This window comes from Pocillopora damicornis, chromosome 2 (assembly GCF_964200805.1).
Source record: "Pocillopora damicornis chromosome 2, jaPocDami1.2, whole genome shotgun sequence".
Taxonomy (NCBI): domain Eukaryota; kingdom Metazoa; phylum Cnidaria; class Anthozoa; order Scleractinia; family Pocilloporidae; genus Pocillopora; species Pocillopora damicornis.
The window spans coordinates 24,366,676-24,389,292 of NC_142671.1; the positions used below are offsets into that span (position 1 = coordinate 24,366,676).

The window sequence follows — 22,617 nt, forward strand, 5'->3', positions numbered from 1 at the left end:
AGATCCTTTATCCGTGGCTCGGTATCGGTAGCTTCTAATTAGTAGCCCTGTATTAGTCGCTCTGTATAAGTAGCTTCGTATTAGTGGTTCCTGTGTTAGTAGCTCCATATTAACAGCTTGGTATCCTTAGCTACTTTACAGTTGAACGTCGATTTGACGAAGTACCAAGGGGCTGGAGAAATTGGTTCGTTTTAACGGGGGCTCGTTATATCGAAAACCTCGATTTAACGAATTTGCGGAACAACCAAAATGTTCGTTATACCGAGATATGCTTAATAATTGCTTTTTTTCTGGTGTGACGTTGCGCTACATAGAATTCTGGGATCGCAACGATTACTGTAAATAACATTTAGTGCTTTCGCGTTTATTTGGAGAATTATTTTGAAGAAAAAATTTGAAAAACCAAACTAGTGAGCAGCACTCTGAGAACAATAGTTGTAAAACTTTTGTATTGTCAGGCGCGTTTCTTCTAACTATCGTAGACTTCTTCAAGGAGGTTTACGAGTTAACACTGAGTACTAATATTTGTAAAGGCCACGGTTGGCGGCTATTGCGGGGGCCAGTGACCTTATAGGCTTGGCTGAACTTAAGAACAAGAACGCACGAAGTTGTGAAAAATTTTGCAATTTTTTTAAGCCGAATGAGAAAAATATTCGGGGACCATGGTTTTAGTTTAGTGTTAACTTGTAAAACTCCCTAAAATAGTCGACGACAGTTAAACGAAACGCGTTGGAGAATAAAGAAGTTTTCGAACTACTGTTCGCAGAGTGCTGCTCACCAGTTTAGTTTTTTAACAATTTTAATTGTCACGTGATGACATTTCTTCGTTATATCGAGGTAAATTATACGTTTAAGCTTCTGGAATGTGTTCGTTATATCGTGGTTCTGTCCCATCCATTTTAATGTAACTTTGGCTAGGCTGAAGAGTACGTTCGTTATACCGAAGACTTCGTTATATGGAGGTTCGCTAAATCGAGGTTCTACTTTATTAGTGCCTTCGTATCTTAGTATTATCAACTGAATTGATAACGTAAATTGGCTACCGTAAAGAGTTTCAAAGCTGACGTCTTTAGTGAGCTTTAGCCCTTCGTCTTTCGCTCTGACGAAGGACTAACGCTTGAAACGTTAGCTTTGAAACTCTTTACGGTAGCCAATTTACGTTATCAATTCAGTCGATAATACTAAACTACCCTATAACCTAGTACTTTTTTAAACCAATCACAATCGAGGAAGTTGTAATTTTTATGATAAATATACTTATAACATCTTTAGGTATTTATTAACTTTTCTTAAAACCAGGTTTTCAAAATCTCGTAATCTTTTAATTATTTTGGATTTTTTTTTCATCAACTCATGGATAAATGTTTGAGCTGGAGACTGACCGAAAACATGTAATTCGCGACTGTAAAGAGAGTCAAGTATACATTACTTCTTCCACCTAGAAAGCTGTAAGATCTTTCAAGGTATGCACGTTGATGAATTTATTTCTGTTTGATATACTCTGTAAGCGTTATGTGATTCCTATGAATTCCGAGCAACAGTGTGGGATGGCTTTGACAAGCAGAACATAACACAGGTAATTTAGTGTTAATAACTGAGTTGAAAACGTGAATTGGCCACCGTAAAGGGTAAAAAAGCTGACGTTTCGAGCGTTAGCCCTTCCGTCAGAGCTCTGACGAAGGACTAACGCTCGAAAAGTCAGCTTTTTTACCCTTTACGGTGGCCAATTTACGTTTTCAATTCATTTGTTAACGCTAAATTACCTGCTATACTCTCTCACCGACGCAGCACCACAGTTTCTTTAGAAACTTACCCCCTTTCGAACATAACACATTCTGCCCGAAATTGGATTTCCCCTGTGAGACTGGAACACAAGGAGTGGAACTAATTGCGAGAGATACGAAGGAGAACTGATTCCAAACGGACCATGCTGCATGCATATAATTATGGTAAATTTTGTGTTATGTTCTCTTCAAATCAGTTAACATTTTCTATTTTTCGGTAGGTACACCGCAAGCTTGAATTCCTAAGGATTGCACAAGAGGTCGAGGAAATTCTCTACGGACATGAATTCATTAGGAAAAAAAGTTTGAATAAAATATTTTGTTATCGTTCACGACAATCGTGATATTTTTGTTTTTCCCACTAACAAGTAGTCCCTCCCACCCCCCTCCACTACTGATGCAAAATTATCTCGGCGCTGTATTTAGCTGATTTATCTTGAGATGCTAGTACTCCCTTTTTGACTCTAAAGTCCCCAAAATACAAATTAAAGGGGTGAAGGTAACCGAATCCTCGTGTTTACGCCAGGGATGTTTCGACGTAAAAGCACACGATTTTGGTGAGAGATCGTCGCTTTTTCGCCGCCATTTTATCACAAATGGATTTAGGTAATGTTGATACGAGGCAAGGGTACGTTTTTTGTGTGATTCACCATGAACTTTGTAATAAAATCTACCGATTAACTTTTCACCTTGCGTAAGGTCTATTGTGAAATTGACATCGCGAAATGGTATCGAAATATCACCAATTAACTACAAATCTCTAGGAAGTAACTCAGTAAAGTCTTATTAGTTGTATTTAAGTGTGGATAGCCTGTTTTTCGTACCTGTTACAGTTTTGGATAGACAAATTAAGGCGGCTGAAAATATGTGTCCTCAAAGGAGAGAAGCCGTTGACGGCGGAAATGGAAATTGTTTTTATAAAACCGAGCCGTTGCTCTCCGCAAGATTGAAACAAACGATGAGAAATACAAGGAGATCAGTAGATCGAGTTCCAAGTTGCTTCAGAAAAATCCAAAGGTTTTTAAGCTGCCACTCTTCGCTATTTTCAAGTATAAACACAGTCACGGTTTCCTCAACACTAAGATTTTTTACAGTGATTTCTTCCGTTGATCTAACTGACTAATCATAGTTTACTGTAACTGCACAATTTCTCCAAATGCTACGCCCAGTAGCCAATGCATCCCACGGAATCACCCATTCTTTTCTATAATCAAATTCCCTCAATTGCTTATTAGAAGACGATGGTCTCGTATATATTCCTCCATCCCGAGTTTTTTCTAAACCCTTTGCTTCATTTCGTTCAAAATCTTTGGCAAATGTTGCTATACAACTGCGTTTGCCATATGTTTTATACGATTCATTTCCTTCCTTATTACCGGTTTCCCACCAAGTCGCAGATGGCTTAGTTGTTTTGTGGAATTCCTCGTTACACGGATGTTTTCTTCAAGCCCTTGCCGTGACTGAAGAGAATAAAAATCCTAATTCGGGCGATTTAACAAATTAACAACTCAGGGTTGATGAAAGGCTAATAAATGTCACAATGGGAAAGGTCTGTGTATTTTAAACCGGAAAACCTCCATATCCATAAAATTGCCTTTCAGTAGGTTTTTGTTTTCAGGTAGAATTGTGAGAACATAAAACAAGAAATTTCTGTTCCTCATACAATGAAGCTGTATATTAAAAAAAACAAATTATCCGGTTTACTTATTACTTGATAAAGCTTACACTTAAACTAAATGCTTTCCATAAAAATGAATCGAATCATATCCAAATTAACGCATAACATCTAGATATGGAAATCTTGATGTATGGATATAAAGATACCTTTACGAAAGTTTTCTGAGTTGGACCAACAAAATGGACGTTAAGGGAGTTCAGTGGCCTTCTCGAAGACTGAAAAAACAGAGGGGATCAATTCAGTAGATTTAAAAAAAAATACAAATAAAGGTCTGCGGATGCAACATTACAGGACTAAGAAAGATAATGAAGCTGTTAACACATAACATGTTTCTGAGGAGAACAGAGATTCCGTCTGATAGCAGGAGAAACGTAAGTAAGGCTTCTAACAGTGATCTCTGGCATCGCAACGTTTGGGTCGTCTGAATAGGAAGCAAACTAGTACCCATGGGAATGATGACGTGTATAACAAAAATACTAATGATAGGTCCTGTTTTAAAATCAAGAAAGTTTTATGATCATTATAATATTCTTAGTTATCAGTACAGATTAAGAGTGATTGTCAGTAAAAATCAAAGAAATCGTGGCCACGGTCAAAAAATCGATTTCGCTCATACTTTGTCAGTTTGAAGGCCTAGGTAAGTAACTGAAGGATATGAGGTTAGTTTTTTGAAATATTCCATATAACGGCAGAAAACCACGAAAAACGGTCACCCTACCGGAAGCTCGGATTTCACCTGGCGGAAACTCGAAATTTCACACTTTTCAGCTTCTCGCTACACAGACGTTTACATAGCTGTGAATCTTTCTTAAGTATAATTGAATACATTGATTCTTCCTTAGTCAAATCATGGGAATTATTTTTATCTCTGCTTATTTGTGAGCGAACTGAGACCCGATCAAGAAGACACACTTTTCTCATTTACGCGAAGGTGTAAAATAATCCAAACTCAGCGACGAAAAAAGCTGACCGGTAGTTCTTCAAATCTTCTGATATCATAACCAAAGACAGTTCAGTCATTGATTTTTAGGTCTACGGTTTTAAATCTTTAGGATCTAGTAGCACTTTTGCATGAACGCCGATCAAAATTCGATAAAATTCCAATTGAGCGCCTTTGAAATCTACAACTCTACATAACAATGCACTATTGAATAAATTAATTCCTCGGCCAAAGTTTGTACATAAAACATGAGGGTTTTACTTTCTTAGCGGTTTGAACCTTTTAAAAATATAGATTGATGTTAAATATTGTCTACACAAGTAAAACAAACTATGAAACACCAAAATTACCACGAGCTGAAATTAAATCTCACAGGCTCGCTCCCTAATCTGTGTCACGCACGAGCGACTTCGCTACAATTAGTACAGTAACAAACAGATATTTACATCTGTTAATTTACAATAAGTCTTATTTTAAAATATCTTACTCAACGATGTGCCAGGTTCCCCAGTTAACTTGCTTGAATTGATAAGAATGAGAAGCTTTATGCCGTCGATAGCCAATCAGAAGTACCTGTTCTCACGAAAATTGCATCATTCTTTAAATAAATAAATAAATCGAATTATCTTTATCTGTGAAACATTGCATCTAAAACCAGAGTTTATTGTCGGGGAACTTCATAGAACAGCGATGTCTTGCTCGTTCTTGAATATTGTTGGTGGGATTTGCGGCGCAGACGAACGCACAAGTTCTTCAACTTCCGTCACGCCTCTCACGCGGTGTAACAGGGATATCAAAAATCACAAAAAGTCGTTGAAATTTTCCGGAATTGAAACGGAGGTAGAATTAATTTTGGCGAGGTGTGGATGTTTTCAAAAGCCGGCGAATTTATCGGATATGACTATCTGTCCGGTTCATCGTGCCAAGTTAGGTTTAGGTTGGCGAAGGACGGGTAATCTTTGCACCATCCCGGAAGTTGTTTCTGGTCACTGCAAGGAGCTGAGGAAGGCACCCGCACTTAAGACAATCGCAAAGAAGACACGTTTTACGCAAAAACAGAATGAATTTTTGAAACAACAATTTGAAATTGGCGAGCAGAGTGGAAGGAAAGCAGATCCGAATGAAGTCTCAAAAATGATGAGATCTTCAAGGGACGAGTTAGGAGCTCGTCGATTTCTACCAGAAGAAGTTCTAACAGGACAGCAAATCACTGGATTCTTCTCACGACTGGCAGCAAAGAAAAGGCTTCCTCCCAGTACAGTGAACCGGGAAGAGTCGGACGAAGAGACCACTAGAGAAGATGATAGAGCATCACAAGAACAGGTAATCCAATCTGAAATCTGCGTGCAAGTGATGAGAGAGGTTTCCCTTCAGCACCCCATTGTATCGTCTTCGGGTTACAACATCTGTGAACTCATGCGCATGGGCAAGAAAAAGCTGATGTCACTGAGTGTGGACATGCTGCGCAGTATTTGCGATGAACTTGGTGTGGACGTCTCTGATATAACACAAAGACGAAAGAATCCGTTTATTAGTCGTCTTTCAAAGCTTGTAGGCGAGTGCGGCTGTACCTCATAAGCAGATTAATAAACTGTTTTCTGTTAACTAATTATGCCTTGCGCATAATTGTATACAAGATAACATCATTTATTTTCTTTCGAAAAAATCGTTTCATTTGATCGTTATCTTTTTTTAAAAGTGTGTTCAGTGAAGAGGTAGATACACTAATGGTATGGCGACCACCTCAAGGCTGCCACCGAATTGAACCAGCCAACCAGTCCGTAATGTAAGCTAATTACAGTTGTATATCCATTCAAAGTTTTAGGGCTAAAAAGTTTGAAATTGTCTCCGCAAGAAGCCAAGAAAAATTCAAAGTAACAAAGCTTGACGTACAAGATTGATCAAAGATCTACTTAAATATAGTTTTGTGGGGAAATGGCCATATTGGAGTGATGCAACGACCTTAATTGTGCTATTAAACGTAAACATATAAATGTTGATGTGACGTTTCCACTAGTATACTGTGCAAACTGTGCACTTTGTGGGTGGTTGGGGAGAGAGAGTAGTATGGTTGTTAAATCCTTTCCCCCACCCCCTTCCCTCCTTTTTAAATGTCGTAAAAATGACAGTGCACATTATTTATTCTTCGGTGCCCTCTTTGGAAAATTCTTAGTATTTTTCATCGAATATTGTCAAAATTAAACTTTATTTTCTCTATCAATGACAGACTGTAGTGTTGTTTGACAAGCGCAATCAATAAAACATGCAAGTCGTAAAACTCATAGTGTTTTTAATAGTCGCATTGGACAACAGAATGAAGAGGATACAAAACTCATTGGAGACAGTTCCTGCTTGGTAGTACATTTTTTAATTGTTATTTACCTGAGCCCATAGGGACGAGCTATTTTGAAAGGTCAAATATCTTCATGGATTGGAAAAAATATATTCCTATTCCAGTGCGGCTACTTTTCACAGCTCTTGCTGAGTGACCCGAAACAACTTCCTGTATGGTGCAAAAATTAATACTTTTGAACATGATGTATTACTCAGTAAGTGACACAGGCATAATGGGAAAAAAAATTCGAGTGCTTCATGGGACAAACATCCTGCATACTGCTAGGATTGGAATGTCATGTGTGGCATACGCGCAATGGAATAAATGTGATGGAATATTTTTAAGCCTGGTGAATAAATGAGAATGATGTATTATTCAGTAAGTGACACAGGCGTACTCGGGAAAAAAGAAATCTGAGTGCTCTTGGCCATCAGGAGTCGAAACTATCGACATCGTGTCAGGTTATGCCTAAGTGACACGATGAGACGGTACGGGTAGTCATCTCCAATAAACTCGTTGGCTTTTAAAAACACGCAATCTCGCTAAAATCAATTCTGGTTCAAGTCCGGAGAGTTTTTTAGGACTTCGTGCGATGTTTTATATCCTTGTTACACAGCGTGAGAAGTGTGACGAAAGCTGAGTAAGGGTAGAAATTAGCCATTGGAAGTTACTTAGCAAGTGCGTTCGTCTGCGCCGCAAATCCCACCGACAATATTCAAGAACGAGCAAGACGTCGTTGTTATGTATGTCTATTAACTTCGCCAACAACATACTCTGATAATATGGTTAAGTAGATTTGTTTATTTAGAGAACGATGCAATATTTGCTTTTCGTGGAAACAGTTACTTCCAATTGGTTTTCGACGGCACAAAACTTCTCATACTAAATAAAATCAATTCTAATTGAGCTAGAATTACTATCAAGGTTTTCTTTTTTTTTCAGTAAGTTAACTGGGAAACCTGGCATATCTTTGAGTAAGATATTTTAAAAATACGACTTATTTAAAATCAACGGATGTAAATATCTGTTTGTTATTGTACTAATTGTCGCTAAGTCGCTCGCGCGTGACGCAGATTAGGGAGCGAGCCTGTGAGATTTAATTTCAGCTCGTGGTAATTTTGGTGTTTCATAGTTTGTTTTACCTGTATAGACAATATTTAACATTAATATATATTTTTAAAACGTTTCAAACCGCTAAAAAAGCAAAACCCTTATGTTTTATGTACAAACTTTGGCCGAGGAGTTAATTTATTCAATAGTGCTTTGTTATGTAGAGTTGTAGATTTCAAAGGCGCTCAATTGGAATTTTATCGAATTTTGATCGGCGTTCATGCAAAAGTGCTACTAGATCCTAAAGATTTAAAACCGTAGACCTAAAAATCAATGACTGAACTGTCTTTGGTTATAATATCAGAGGATTTGAAGAACTACCGGTCAGCTTTTTTCGTCGCTGAGTTTGGATTATTTTACACCTTCGCGTAAATGAGAAAAGTGTGTCTTCTTGATCGGGTCTCAGTTCGCTCACAAATAAGCAGAGATAAAAATAATTCCCATGATTTGACTAAGGAAGAATCAATGTATTCAATTATACTTAAGAAAGATTCACAGCTATGTAAACGTCTGTGTAGCGAGAAGCTGAAAAGTGTAAAATTTCGAGTTTCCGTTAGGTGAAATCCGAGCTTCCGGTAGGGTGACCGTTTTTCGTGGTTTTCTGCCGTTATATGGAATATTTCAAAAAACTAACCTCATATCCTTCAGTTACTTACCTAGGCCTTCAAACTGACAAAGTATGAGCGAAATCGATTTTTTGACCGTGGCCACTTTTTTTTAATTTTCCTTGATTTTTACTGACATTTACTCTTAAAATTTTTGACTTTTTAAAATTTTCTAATCGGGAAGAACTTACGAATTTTTCATTACTATTTCAAAAAATATGACGTAAATCTGATTCATGAACACATTCCTTTATGAACACATTCCTTTAGATCAAATGAAGTAGGCCACCAATGTCCTATTTATATGAGTGATAAAAAAAGTTGTCAGTGTACATTAGTTCTCGTTGATATTCAAATATATTCAAACCTTTCATCATTATGAATATCAAGATTAAACTGTTTAAACACGTTCTGAATTGGTTCCCGAAAAACGAGAATATTATCCCCAGTTTACAAGCCTGTTATTCACAATTGAATCGTGTATCCTACTTTAAGGGCTAACAAGCTGGGAAAGGAAGTTCAAAATTTCTTTGCCCGATTTTTCAAAAGTAGTAACCATGACTACTGGCTTTATTTTGCGTCTTTTCCAGGCCTCCAGTTAGAGGCATTTGTTTTGTGATGGAATGAAAATGTAACTTAGGTTAATTTTTTAATAGTTATATTCCCCGTAAACATGTTCAGTCGAGGGATTACAAATCGCAATAGAACCCTGGCGTGCATGAATTGACATGCACTTGCCAAAGAATTTTCTCGTAATTATACCAAAAATTCAACGTTGGTATTGTTACAGTTATCACCTTTTACAAATTTTCAAAACGCACGGCATCCTTAATTTTTTTTTTTTGTAGTATCATCTTTTGGATGGTGTTTTGTAACAATTCGCTATAGCCTCAAAGTACTTATCGGGTTGAATATTAATTACGAAATAACTTGATTAGTGACGCGTGACGCAGAAACTTTTTTAAGCTCAATTAAGGAAAAGATTTTTGCGCAAATGATAATGATTTTGCCTGCAAAATGAATATGGTCGTTAACTTTTTCAAATCAAAGATGGATAAAGTTATTATTAGGCCTGGGTTTAGATTGCCTTCGATGGGAGATGTGACAGTGACGCAAAAAAAATTGTTAATATGCACTGTATTACAAATTTACGACGACGAAGATTACTAATCGTCCGGTGAACACTCTACAATTGGCAACGATTTTTTTAAGCAGGAAAAAGTTCTCCGTAACTTCGTAACCTCCGGAACATCTCTGAAAGTTTTGATTTTTACCCAACCAATAATCAAAGCCAATTCCATGTGTGTATTGATTCAGGATAAGGGGAGATGAGAAGGAGACAACAAATCTAATCTTCTTTTCTTTGTCTCAGATAACTTTAATTCATTAAAATTACACCTTGTTTTCTCACTAAAATGAAATAACACTGACTGATTATTATTTACGTGGGATTTAATTACATCATCATCTTTCCGATTTACTTTTTGACATATTAATTTAATAAAACGGTATATATCGTTATCTTCCATAGGAAGTACCCACTTGACGTTACAATTATTTCTTTTACTTTTCGTCTTACTCGGATTTGGTTTTTCCTGCAGATCTTAATTACAAGTTATTTCCATTAAATCAGTTATGAGTGTTTCTACTTGTCCATAAAATTCGTCTAACATAAGTTTGGTGTGTAGCAGTACATCTTGAGTGGTTTGTGTTGCTGGAGGACGATTCCATGGTTTGTTGACAGTGCCATTCCCCCGTTGGGTACCTTGTGGTGTATTTTTGTTCCCTTGTCGTTGCTGCTGATTTAATTACAATAAAACAAGTTTAGAATACCAGTCGAAATGTAGCTACCCTTTAGTTTGAGAAAGAAGATGTATGTATGATGGAGCATTCCACAGAAATACAAAACAACACTTACAATGATTTTGACGATTTTTTGCAGATGATTTATGAGTGCCTTGGTGTGATTTTTCATAGACCTAAGTTCGTTGGTAACCAGTCTTTCGGCCCCTTTGAGGCGTTTCAGTTGTTTCATGAAATATTTCATCGCTGCCATAAAGGTTTTCAATATACGAAAGTTTACTCTGAGGATTTCCTTAGGCTGAAAAATAAGAAAAATCATTAAGATTTGTTAACAAAACGGCATAATTAATTCTATACCTTTTATGAGGATGCCTTACTTTGATATTCTTAAGTTATTCAGTTAATTAAGTTCATTAGCAAAGTCGCCTACAGTAAATTATCGTAACCACTATATCGAAAGATATCTTCATGCATGACAATAGCGTTCACTGACCTACAAAGCAATTCTGAAGGACAAAAAAGTAAGTGAGAGACTGCTACATAAGTGTTTACCGTATGTGCTGTTTTATTGAACCTTCCGAGATGTACGATGAAGTCTACATTGGATTCATTGTAACGGTCTGTTGGCCAGTTTCTTTCCTTTAAGGCAAATCAGCGTAATTAGAACAAACTACCTATCATACAAAAACTGAGAAACGGATCACTGTTTCTTTGCTTTTTTAAATATCAGTGTGTTTCAATTGAAAATCCAGACATCATGAGAGTTATGAAAAGATGTAACTGAATGTGCTAGGCAAAACTTACAATCGTGCTGCTGAGCTCAGTGATTTCATTCGCCAGAAATTTAGAGAGAATTAAAGCGTTTGAGAGTAGAACGCGAGCATCGGCGTCCTCTTGGCACGGACGTTTAACAGGAAAACATGTCGCTATTGTCAAGATACAGCAAACGGGAAAATTTACTGCAGTAATCACTAGGAAACAGAAACATAGGTACCGTTAATTAAATACAAATATACAATAACGAAACTTTCTTTCTTGTTCAACTGAGCTGCATGGTTATACCAAGGAATAGTATTAAACGAAATTAAAACTGTAAAAAAAAAATAGTGGGAATTTAAAAATTTAATCCATTCTGGAATATTTAAAAAAAAAATTTCTACTGTATAATATCACTCAAAGTCTAATAAATGACTTAGCATGGAATCCTTTTCAACGAAAATACTGGAAAAGGGAATTCAGAAATAGTTTTAAATCTTACCCTTCATTTGACAGAACTTAGCCGACGGTTTTTCTGAACTCCAGTAATCTATATCTTAAACTTTGTGAATTGGGATCCAGAGAAAAATGCTAGCTCTCTTAAAGAAAAAAAATGTGATTCATGTTTTCAGATTTAGCAGCAGGGCGGGAAAAATCGCGAGGATTATCCCGTGTGCAAACTCTATATCCGTTACACCTGCATGGGTACATCAGGTTACGTTACTGACGCCGTACGAGTAGGGCGAAGAAGCGCTTATATTTTTCCTAAAATATTTATATGGGGAATTTTCTGAAGCTACTGTTTCTTTTTCTCCAACCTGGAATCAAACTGACACGACATATACTTTCAGTGTCGTTTTTATTTTTGCTTATTTTGCAAAAAGAGCGATCTCGTTAGATCTTATTTGAAATCAGTCAAAGAAAATGTTATAATAAAGATACCTCTAGGAAAATTAAAACTTAACACAGAGAGAAAGTAAAAGAAAGAGAGAGACAGTGAAATAACGAGAGGAGAAGGAGAAAGAGATAGAGAGTTAAAACAAACTGTTTTATTTTGGACTAAAACTGGTCCAGAAGTATAATGAGAATCTTTGTAAGAGTGGTATCGTTGTTAGACTTGTATCCTCTTTTCTTTCGCCGGTAAAATATTCATATAAAAAAAGGGAAAAATAAATGTGAAATATTTGCTGACATTTTCATATACATATTCAATTTCAATAAGTAATCTTTTTTTATCATCAGTAGCTTTCTATACTTCTCCTCGGACATATTTACCTATTTACCTACAAGTTTACGAGAACTGAAACCGAAGGAATTCTGGTCGAAATTGCTCTGGCACCTCCAGTATCTATAACCTCTTTGTCCACCTGCCCCAACAAAAACATTTCCCGTCCTTGCTATAATTGTCCGGAATCAATTACTACTTCATTTTGTAGGCGTGCTACATCAGGACCAAAAATAAGGTATGATATAAAATAGTAAAACAAAGGTTTTATTAGTTGGCATGTTTGGTAAAGAATCGGGCGATAAAATAGATAAACTTGCAATACAAAATAAATATTTCTCTTCAGAGATAGAGTGCTAGATGAAAATTGTTAAACCCTCCAAATGCCCAAGCACATGTAAACACATGAATACCTCAGCAGCTTTAAAAAGACACTGGGAAATTTAATTTTGAAGTTATAACCACGATGTTTTTTTGAGGCGGAACAAATTCTGCTGCGATTAAAGCTATCTGTTGTTACAAAAATGAAAAAAGAAAAAATATCTTTAAATTAACAAAAGGAACATGTTTCATTAGACATGCGTCAGATTTGCATTACCAAGGGAGCTGGGAAGAATATTATTGTCACGAAAAATGCATAACTTTTCTCGGAAAGATTTTTCCTCGAATACGATGCACCTGTCTATCTCAGTGCTGAAGACCGAAATAAGAAAATTCAAATTTATTTGGTCGGAGGCGTCAAACCCAACACGATTTAAACGTATTTCTTAAAAATATCAATCAACACATCGATTTCATTTTAAAGGAAAATCTTAAATATTCATTTAAATTCACTACCTCGAAACAGTAGGGAAGGAAACAAATGATTTCTCTGGGGAGCTCCCGTGGAATATTTATACAACTGATGTCTCTTGACATGCCATTAGGCAAACAAGGAAGCATAGATAGGGGGAATTTTATTATTTGGCAAAGAAGAAGTCGAGGACTATCGTGGTAGAGGGAAATTTACGGTAAGTACAACACAGAAAACTGATGGTTTACGTGGTTGAACTCGATGTAGGGCTTGTTGGAACAACAGTATATTCAGTTGTGTATGATATCAACAAATCGAGATGGCGGCGGTTTTTTCACGTTAGAAAAGCATCTATTTTGGAAGCAAACGATTATTCCGGAAGGGACAGACTTCGACTCATATTCTTAATCGGATTTAACTTGGGGTGGTGAAAAGGAGAAAAGTTTTGAACTGAGAAATTAAATTCATTCTGTAAATACAAATTGTCATAGATATAGTTCGATGTTATCAATTATGTAAAGTAGGAAATATTACAGGGCTTCGGTTCTGATTCAGTTGCAGATATCTATCATTTCTTTCATGTTATTTATCCACCAGTTTGACTGAACGGAAGTTTGGACATGAACAAAAGGGACCAATTTAGGAAAGAGATTCACGATCGTTTTACTTCTGATTCTATAGCAACACAAAAAATGAGTTGAGTGATAGGATTACAAGTGCATTTATTTGATTGGAAAATTGTTGAATTCTCTCAACAACACTTGTGCCCGTAATCACTGTTATTTACAAGTTGGTCTATGAACATGTAAACACGCACTTTAAATTTTTAACATTAACATAACAATTGTGAAACCATATCTGTGTAATAAGCCAAAAGGTTTACAACTCAGTGATATAATGTAAATTACCTCAATTTCTGATTCAGAAATAGTACCCACTATGCACGATATGGTACAATACTCACAGTCCCTTCGTATCCCTATTCAGATCATTCCCACCTGAAGGTAGACCCTGCTAACGAGAGACGCAGGTCTCCACTGAAAGCAGTTTGTCAGATTACTTTGTCAATCTTAGCCTCTAACCGTTCTTTGCCGAATTTTTATTGATATTGCTTCTAAGATTTGAAACTAAGAACTGATATTTTTCCATTGAAAGAAAGAAAATATTTGCTCGCGAATAGGATTTTTATGCTTTTTTCCCCAATTATTAATGTTCTATTATTGTGATAATTGCTGATATATGTTAGTCACGTGTAGAGAGCGTTACATGACAATGCAAGATGCGTGACAGGCCTGGTTGAGGGGTGCGAGTATTGCAATGTATTGACCCCCCACCTTTTGTGTAGTCTAATACTCGTGACAGAATTCACAGAGTCATTCACTTCAGATTTCTTTGCAAGTGACACGTTTGTTTGTACCCCACCTCCTCCCCTTATTCCAGCCACATGTCTTTGTTTTAGCTCAAGTTAATAGTTGATTTTGTTGGCGTTGTTTTTCAGCCCTCACCTTTACTGGGCAAGCTATTTTTCCCAGATTCAAATATTTTGGGCAATAATCGATTCAGTTTTGATTACTGATTAAACCAGCTTTGGGCCTTTGCCCTCAGCCATTTTTACTCCAGATCAATGTGTTTGTGTGATTTTTATGTGCCCAGTAAACGAGCCCGGGAGATGCAGCCCAGTATTTTAGTTACTTAGCAAGCTCGATAGGGGGAAAAAGCATAAATAAAGGCAAATGCAACTACAAGTAAAGCTGGAACACTTGTATGAATTCCTTCTGCATTCGACTACTTAAGTTTACGCTTCACTTTTAGACCTAAGTTGAATTTACCAATTCCACTAAATGTAACATCGGAGATCAATTCTGTAAATTTATTCATTTAAAGGAGAGTATATTATAAATATATTAGGTACCATGATAAATTGAACCCCAGACCTTTGGATCCACTCTCTACAACTGAGCCATAGAGACTCTATGGTGAGATAGGCTGTTACTCTTTTCTGCACTTAGTCTTCAGAATCTTGTTGAAGTCAACGTCAATATCAAGAAGGCTAGAATATAGATCATTCAGAACCAAAGACACGCGAAGTGCTATGCTGTGAATTGTAGGTGAGGTAGAATGCAGGAGTCCAGTTGAGTTTTGGGAAGTGATCTGAGAGGTGCGTATGGGCATGACTGCTGAGACATGGCTTCCACTTATGACAGATCCCACAGGTGCTGTTGCATTTGAGGGAGAGCCCTGCAAGGAAGGATGCTACCACAGTGAAGCTTCCATTCGTTAAGTTTAAACACTCAGGGCATTCCTCTCAGGACATATTCAATTTTTTTTAGCAATGTTTTAAAACTAAAGTAGTGAGAAGCACTTTACGAACAGTAGTAAAACTTTATTCTCTGACGCGTGTCGTCTAACTTTCGTAGATTTCTTTAGAGAGTTTTACAAGTTTACTAAACGCCTGTATTTAAAAGCCATAGTTAGCAGCTATACGGGGGCCGGGCGGGACATACGAACAGGAACAGGCGAAGTTGTGAAAAGTTTGAAAATTTTTCTGGCCAAGGTAGGAAAATATTCTGGGGCCTCGGTTTTAGCTAAATCCGTGGCCTCCAAATATTTTTCTCACCTCGGCATTGGTATTTGATGGTACTTAACTTAACCTCATCCAAAAATTGCTTAATACGTCACATTGATCAATCTAGAGGGCCTTTCAAAATGCTTCTCATGGAAGCATTCATGATAAGAATGTCAATTGTCTGGTATTTAAGAATACTCGTTCGACTTATTTGCGAAAATTTGTGCTCGTTCTCACGAAAGGTCATTGCACTTACCAGGGCAAAAACCATTTCCAGTTTTCGCAGGTACGATATCATGTTTCGCAGTGCACTCTCCAAATTCATCAACTGCTGAACGGCTGCTGCACCGTCAGGAAATCTCCGGAAATTGACGGTAGAATTTTGAATCAAGGATAGGAAGCTGCTCAGAATATTTTTATCAGCAAGGAAAAGTCTTCCAGGCTGAAAACAAGTTGATCATTAGCCGTTAGAGAATGTCGTTTCAGAATAAACTGGTTTATTTAGACAATGTTATTTTCTTAGATTAGGTGACGGTATAAGGTCTGGATATAAAAGGGTTACACACATCGAGTATTGAAGAGATTGGAGAAGAATACTTAGCAAAAAGGACGTACCTGTAATCTGCTTCTATTCAGCGGTTGTTGTAAAGAGAACGAAAATTCGGCAGTTGTCCACTGGTCAGCTGGGGTGAGCCATTGCTTGGACTAAACAAAACGTTGAAGTGAAATGAAAGCAATCCAAGAAACAAAATTGAACATTGAAAAATCAATTATAGTGTATTTAGTTTCATGAAAAAACTGACCCTCTAATAAATTGATTGCGTTACTGAAAGATCCATCGACTGATCAATCTGTTAATGAAGAGTACCAAATTTGGAGCCAATTGGCCCAAGTCATGCAGTGAATCTATCAATCAGATAGTTTCTCTAAGCAAGAAACTAAGTCATTAATCAATCTATCTAGACAGCCCCTCGAACAATTCTGTGGGCAACCCGTCAACTTAAAAAATTTGTTTTTAAGTGGAGAATAGAGAATAGATTTCATTCAGAGTTTTTTCTTTGTATGGAAGTTGATTCACAAGGAAGAGATTGAGTGACTGAGTTACTGAATGACTCACCGACTGACTGACTCACCCACAGACTGACTTACTGTCTGACTGCATGAGGCCTGAATGGTTAGTTGCCGAAGGATCTACTGAAAACTCTGAGTTACTTTTTTACTCAAGGCATTCTTCCTTGCTCACTGACCGATTTATTGAAACTAGGCTAATGTATGAAACAAAATTTCAGACTTACTACATTCACATACGACCTATAAACGTCTCCTCCGAGGATCAGTGACATCGGTAATAGATGTTTTATCAAACCTCGGGCTGTTTTGCTGACTTCACAGTGAGTAGAATGTTTATCAACAGGTGCACCATGCGATAAGGATAACAGAATCATCATAGCTACGACTGCATGTCGTTTTACAAATCCTAAAACTAAGAACGAATGCATATCAATGTTATTTATCATTCGGCTCAGTCGGTTACTGAATCAGAAAAAAATTCTGTATTCTCACGGGAAATTGAGTTAAAGTCGAAATAACACACGAAAGGTTGTAAATCGCAGTTTGAAGAGTTTTAAAACAATATGCTAGTTCTCACGCCGCGCCTCTTTGACGATGAAAAAAGGGTATCTCACCTGTCATCTCTTTTTTTCTGATTCTAACTTGAGAAGGCTTGTCTCTATCTTGTGTTTAGTCCAAACTTAGTGATTCTTTCTTTGGGAGTCTCTCGGATTATCGTGAACGGCTTTTATACAGTGTCTTTATAGTCATTTTTTAAATGTAGCACAATTTGCATAAGCGTGTTCCTGTAAATGTGGTTCACACGCCGAAATATCCCCATAGATAGAGATAGACAGAGATAGAAATTTAATCTTCAATCTCGCAAGTTTTACCAACAACAACACTTGTAAAAATTCAAAAGCTATGTTTTGATAAAACCAAATAAACTGAACACTAAGCTCGTCTCAGCGGAGCTAAAAGATTAAAACGTCGCTTTGTGTCATTTTTTGAAAAAAAAAAGGAACTCTTAATTCCATAAGTCTTGTTTAAACTTAATTCTCGAAGCGTAAACGTACGAATCGCTATGCGTCATGTTTCAGCGCTATTAGTTTTCTGAATCGGTTCCGTTGCAGGCATTAAATTATTAATCAGACGCTTACCGACTACGGGAACAAGAGATGTTACATTTTCGATTATAATTGTGCGGGTAACAGATCTGCTTTGATTTTACAATTCCGACAGAAGAAAAGTTTGAAAAAGAAAATATTTATTTTGGTACACTTTTGTACTTTTAGATTTAAGTGAAACAGACAAAATTTAATCAAAGAAGATGTGAACTTGTGTTATTCATACAAAGACTTGTTCTATAACCAGATGAGGAAATTGAAATGTAAGTTTTTCTTGTAGAAATTGTAACAACATAAAAATTCAGGGAAATTTGGCAAATGAGAACAGCAACGATAGAAAAATTCATCAATTATGAAGTACAGAACTTCGTCGCAATGAAATTGATCGATCGAGACACCAATTGGGGATGTTTTCCAAGATTTTGCTTACGTATGTCAAATCGATAAGTTTATTTCCAGGAGAAGGTAACAATATCAGTGACATGTTTGGAAACCGATTTCTGGCATGGCAGCACAGGAACATAATTCTCATGTGAAAAATTAGTATTTGCTTGATGTTTTACCCTCCTACATTTACATTATACGTTTGTGCGATAAGCAGTCTCTCTGTTTTTACGTGGCTGAAAAAACAAAACAAAACTAAATGCAGGAAGAATAATAGAAGGGAATTTTTTCTTCGGCTGTAACCGATCAAGTCACATCAAATCATATGAAGTTTTCACAATGCGCTTAACTGGGACGTTGAGTTTCGGTCACCTTAAGAATCACAGAGGGACAGCTTTTTCAAATGGTGTGTAATGTTTCCATATTCACACTTGGCCAGTACGTAACATATAACCATTCAGCAAGGGAAGCACAAATTTCACACTCGACGTTCACGTAGTCCTATCGGTCGTCTCCTATGTTTTCACACCCATGAATGAAGAGTTTCGATTAAAATGAACCCGCTCGTTTCCAGAACCTCTGTGCGGTGCAGCTACAGTTCAGCCAACCAGCAACTATACGAAAAATTTACTTTTCGCACGGTAACTGATCAAGCAGCTCAACGGAGTTGAGGCAAGATTTAATACCGGCGACTGGTTAAGGTTAAGTTGTATTCACTGTATAACATAAAAATGAAACAAAGTGTAGTCTATTGACTTGTGAAAAATCAAGCATTGTTCTGTTCGTCATTTCTCTGATAAAAAGGTTTAGATTCATCCTCAGGTAATGTTAAGGTCTTTAGGTCAACAATTTGGAGTGATCCTCGAAATTTGCGCCATGATCCAGCTCTGACGTCAAGTATTGCTATAATTGAAAATTACAACACTCTTCACCAGTTTCAGAACATTCCATCTATCAGAGCATTACATCTATCGAGACACATATAACGTTGGTAACGAACATTTGCCACCGTAAAAAAGTTTCAAAGCTAAAGTTTCGAGCGTTAGCACTTCGTCAGAGCGAATGGAGGAATTTTGGTTTGTGTGTGTGTTTACTCTCAACTCCATCCGTGTGTGTTTTTCCTCCATTCGCTCTGACGAAGGGCTAGCGCCCTAAACGTCAGCCTTAAAACACTTTACGGAAGCCAATTTAGGTTATCAACTCATTTCATAATACTAAATCACCCTTTCATAATCTCCCACCGACACAGCACCACAGTTTCTTAAGAAACTTACCCCCTTTATAGTGGAGAAGGCTACAGTTTGGTTTTAAACGAGTACTCACAGATCAAATTGGGAAGACGCAACATCAAAGTCATGCATCAGCATGACTCGCGTTGTAAAGAGTATGGAAATAGCTGTTAATTTCTGCATTAATTTAATTGCACTTTGTGCAGAGCCTAACTGTAGATGAAACTCTTTAGTCGAGACAGCTGGTCAAACACAACTTGCGAAACCACAGACACTGAACAAAAGAACTTATTTAATTTTTTTTACCTGTTAACCCCTTGAGTAAATAGCATCTAATTTCTCCCCTCGTTCACATATAAAGACCATGAAAATACATGAAGTGATCCCCAACTAAAGAAGCTTCTGGTTTGTAAACAGTTTTTTCTGTCAGCACCTTAATAAATGTATAGAGAACAGTATGGAGAATATGCATACACCCAAGTGTAAAGGGTCAGCTCTATAAAGTACTGACCACATAAGACCATACAGCTTTCCAAGAATCTTCATACGATTACAATTGTCCCTTAAAATGACTTATTTACCGACTTATACAAGTTATTAACTAAGTTCTTCGTTTAGAAATACAGTGACACATATTTACACATTAGAATAGAAAGACAGGAAAGACAAGGACATGGAACACCATTCTTTCACCTTTCCACGGTCGTGTCCCTCCCCTCCCTCAAACAAATGATCAGAAACGAAAGTGAATACGAACGAAAAGAAATTCGCCCCTTAATTTAGTCTGTAACTCTATGGTTTTCTCTTTCTTTTTCTTTATCTTTTGTTTTCCTTTTTTTCCGAGACATGAATAGAATTAACTCACCTGGTCCTCTGGTTTTATTATGTTGTTTGTGATCTTTTTGAGCAGTTAACAATCGATATCAGCTGTTTATTGCTAATTGGTGGTTATTGCTTTTCGTACCTTAACCCTTTAACTCCCATGAGTGACCAAGACAGAATTTCTTCTTAAATTATTAATATTATGTCAAGAAGACAGGTGATAAGAATACAGAAAAATATCAATTAGGGGATTATAAGTTGATCACATACCAAAATCTCCAAACTAACATCATAAGAATTGTATGGCAGACTAAGTAGAATTAGTAATGAGATCCTGGGAGTGAAAGGGTTAAAATGTCGTTCTATAAATCCATGTAAGTGACTCATTTTTTACACAACACTGCTCGTAAGGGAGAGTACGCGTACGACGTTCGTTTCTTGTCATGCCGGAGGTTACGCTACTTGTGCGTAAGACCTAAGTTACCTTTTCGCATGGGTAAAAAAAGGTGAAGATATTCTTTGATTTCCATGAATCAAACGATTAATCAAACGATAAAGATATCTTCATTTTGGAAAAACTATAGTTCAGCATAATTTTGGTGCAGTTCAACATGTCATGGAGCTTAGCAAGTGGGCTGTCCACCAATCTCGAAAGAAATAACATTAGGTGTATATATCAAGTTATTTGTGCCTATTAATGTTTGAAGAAGAAGCCTTTTTATCTTAATTTTTGGAAAATTTCAACTTGTTGTGTTATCAATCAAATTTCACTCTCAAAGTCTAAATATGTAGAAATTTCTCGATTTGATCCGCATCTCTGCTTCACTGATCGCGTGTCTGTGTTATAGACTATGGTTAATATTGTCCGTTGATAAGAACAAATAGGTTCTTTAAACAGCACACGATGCATTTACCAGTTAAATCACAAAGTATGTATCATGTGTTGTTTGTACCATGGAAGACTTGAAATGTTTGTTTGACTGACTTGCTTTAGTCATCAAGGCTGTTCAAACCTTTGGTACTTATCAAGGGAAGTCAAGAAGAGGTCTCAAGGCTGACTTCTAAGTGTTTCACTTTTGCTTCCTGAAGGAAAGATTCAATTTGGCAGATAGCAGTGATCCATTTCGAATCCTATTTAAAGACTGCATTTCCAAAGAACGGCTTCTAATGAGTGTCGCGCTTTCAGGGTTGTCTTCGAAGAAGAACTTTTGGTGATTTTCAGCGTCAATCATTAGGCGTTGAGCTGCCTTGTAAGCGAAAAGGCCTTTGCTGAAGCGAAACACGTGACAAGTGGACTTTTGCTCTTCTTTAGTTTCCTCCGCGTACATATAAAACTTTGCGTTATCACAAAACATTGAGATGATGTCACGCCATTGGAAACTATGACATACTTCGCCCACTTCAGGAAATTTACTCTTCAAATGGCAAATACGCATTCCATCCACTGTAACACAGAATACAACTTCTTCTCCATTGTGATCACTTATTCCATAATGTAAACAAGCTCCGTAGTTATCCAGTTCCTTGCAAACGTCGAGGGCCGCAGACACCGCCTCCTTGCGGGTCATCCCGCGATGCGATTTATGCAAATCTTTGACCATTACTTCGTAACTTTCCTCGCTAATGTTCTCATCAGTGTTAATACCTGTGGGTGGGAAATAAAATAAACCTAACAGTTCCTCTAAATAACCAGGCTTGTGTCGCTTGCCACTGAAATCTCCGAGCGTGGCTTGCACGTAGAATCCATCAATCATGGCATGTTTGCTAACAGGGAGGGAAAACTTTCCACGGTTGATTAGCGCTTTGACCTGAAGCAAAATGAGCCACTGCAAGTTTTCCTCCACTTTGAGAGGGTCCCGGGGAAATACTTTCACAGCGAACTGAAACAACAGCGGTGTGGATTTTCGTTGAGGAGGGAGTTCTTTCTCGAGGTTCAACCATACCAATTCGCCATCTTCGCGGTCAATGTACTGAAGCCCAAAGTACTGCTTGTAATAGAGAGGCACTTGGATCCTGTCGCATACTCTATCGAGCAACTCGTTTCCCTTCACTGTCTTCTGTTCAAATGATGTGATGAATTGCGAATTGTCGAGTAACACAACTTGACATTGTATGATGCTTGAAGATGAGCGAAGAAAGCTTAAAGACATCTTGACCTTCTTGTATTAGAAAATATCGCCTGTCTTGAATCAATTGTACTTCTTTTGTTCCACCACGATGTAAAACTGTCTTTCTTTCAAGAATTTTCCTGTATAAACTTCCTTAGAAAACTATGCCAAACAGCTCATCATGCACGCACACCTACTCGATCTAATATTTATCAAACTCACTGTATTTCAATTGGGTGATATTTTTAGCGTCTGTCAGAGATACGTGACTAATATCTAGGTTGTGTTGATTCGGTAAGGAA

At 37.1% G+C, this 22,617-nt stretch overlaps 2 protein-coding genes and 1 long non-coding RNA gene across 3 annotated transcripts; 1 reads left to right on the top strand and 2 right to left on the bottom strand.

The window, feature by feature from the left end:
• The first annotated feature begins 12,942 nt into the window (after positions 1 to 12,942).
• On the top strand, positions 12,943 to 14,650 carry LOC149050453 (uncharacterized). Its single transcript, XR_016183894.1, has 2 exons — positions 12,943 to 13,246; positions 13,627 to 14,650. It is a non-coding gene; the product is annotated as an uncharacterized LOC149050453 (long non-coding RNA).
• A 257-nt stretch (positions 14,651 to 14,907) lies between these two features.
• Positions 14,908 to 17,073, bottom strand: LOC149050454 (uncharacterized). The gene is made up of 4 exons (XM_089197217.1): positions 16,891 to 17,073; positions 16,211 to 16,300; positions 15,852 to 16,037; positions 14,908 to 15,267 (listed from the first exon to the last, which is right to left on the bottom strand). The coding sequence occupies exons 1-4, from the start codon at positions 17,041 to 17,043 to the stop codon at positions 15,019 to 15,021; spliced, it is 678 nt and encodes a 225-aa protein (XP_089053343.1). The 5' UTR covers positions 17,044 to 17,073; the 3' UTR covers positions 14,908 to 15,018.
• A 2,581-nt stretch (positions 17,074 to 19,654) lies between these two features.
• On the bottom strand, positions 19,655 to 22,540 carry LOC149050455 (band 4.1-like protein 1). Its single transcript, XM_089197216.1, has one exon. It carries the CDS (start codon positions 22,355 to 22,357, stop codon positions 21,278 to 21,280), a length of 1,080 nt encoding a protein of 359 aa, XP_089053342.1. The 5' UTR covers positions 22,358 to 22,540; the 3' UTR covers positions 19,655 to 21,277.
• Between the last annotated feature and the right edge of the window lie 77 nt (positions 22,541 to 22,617).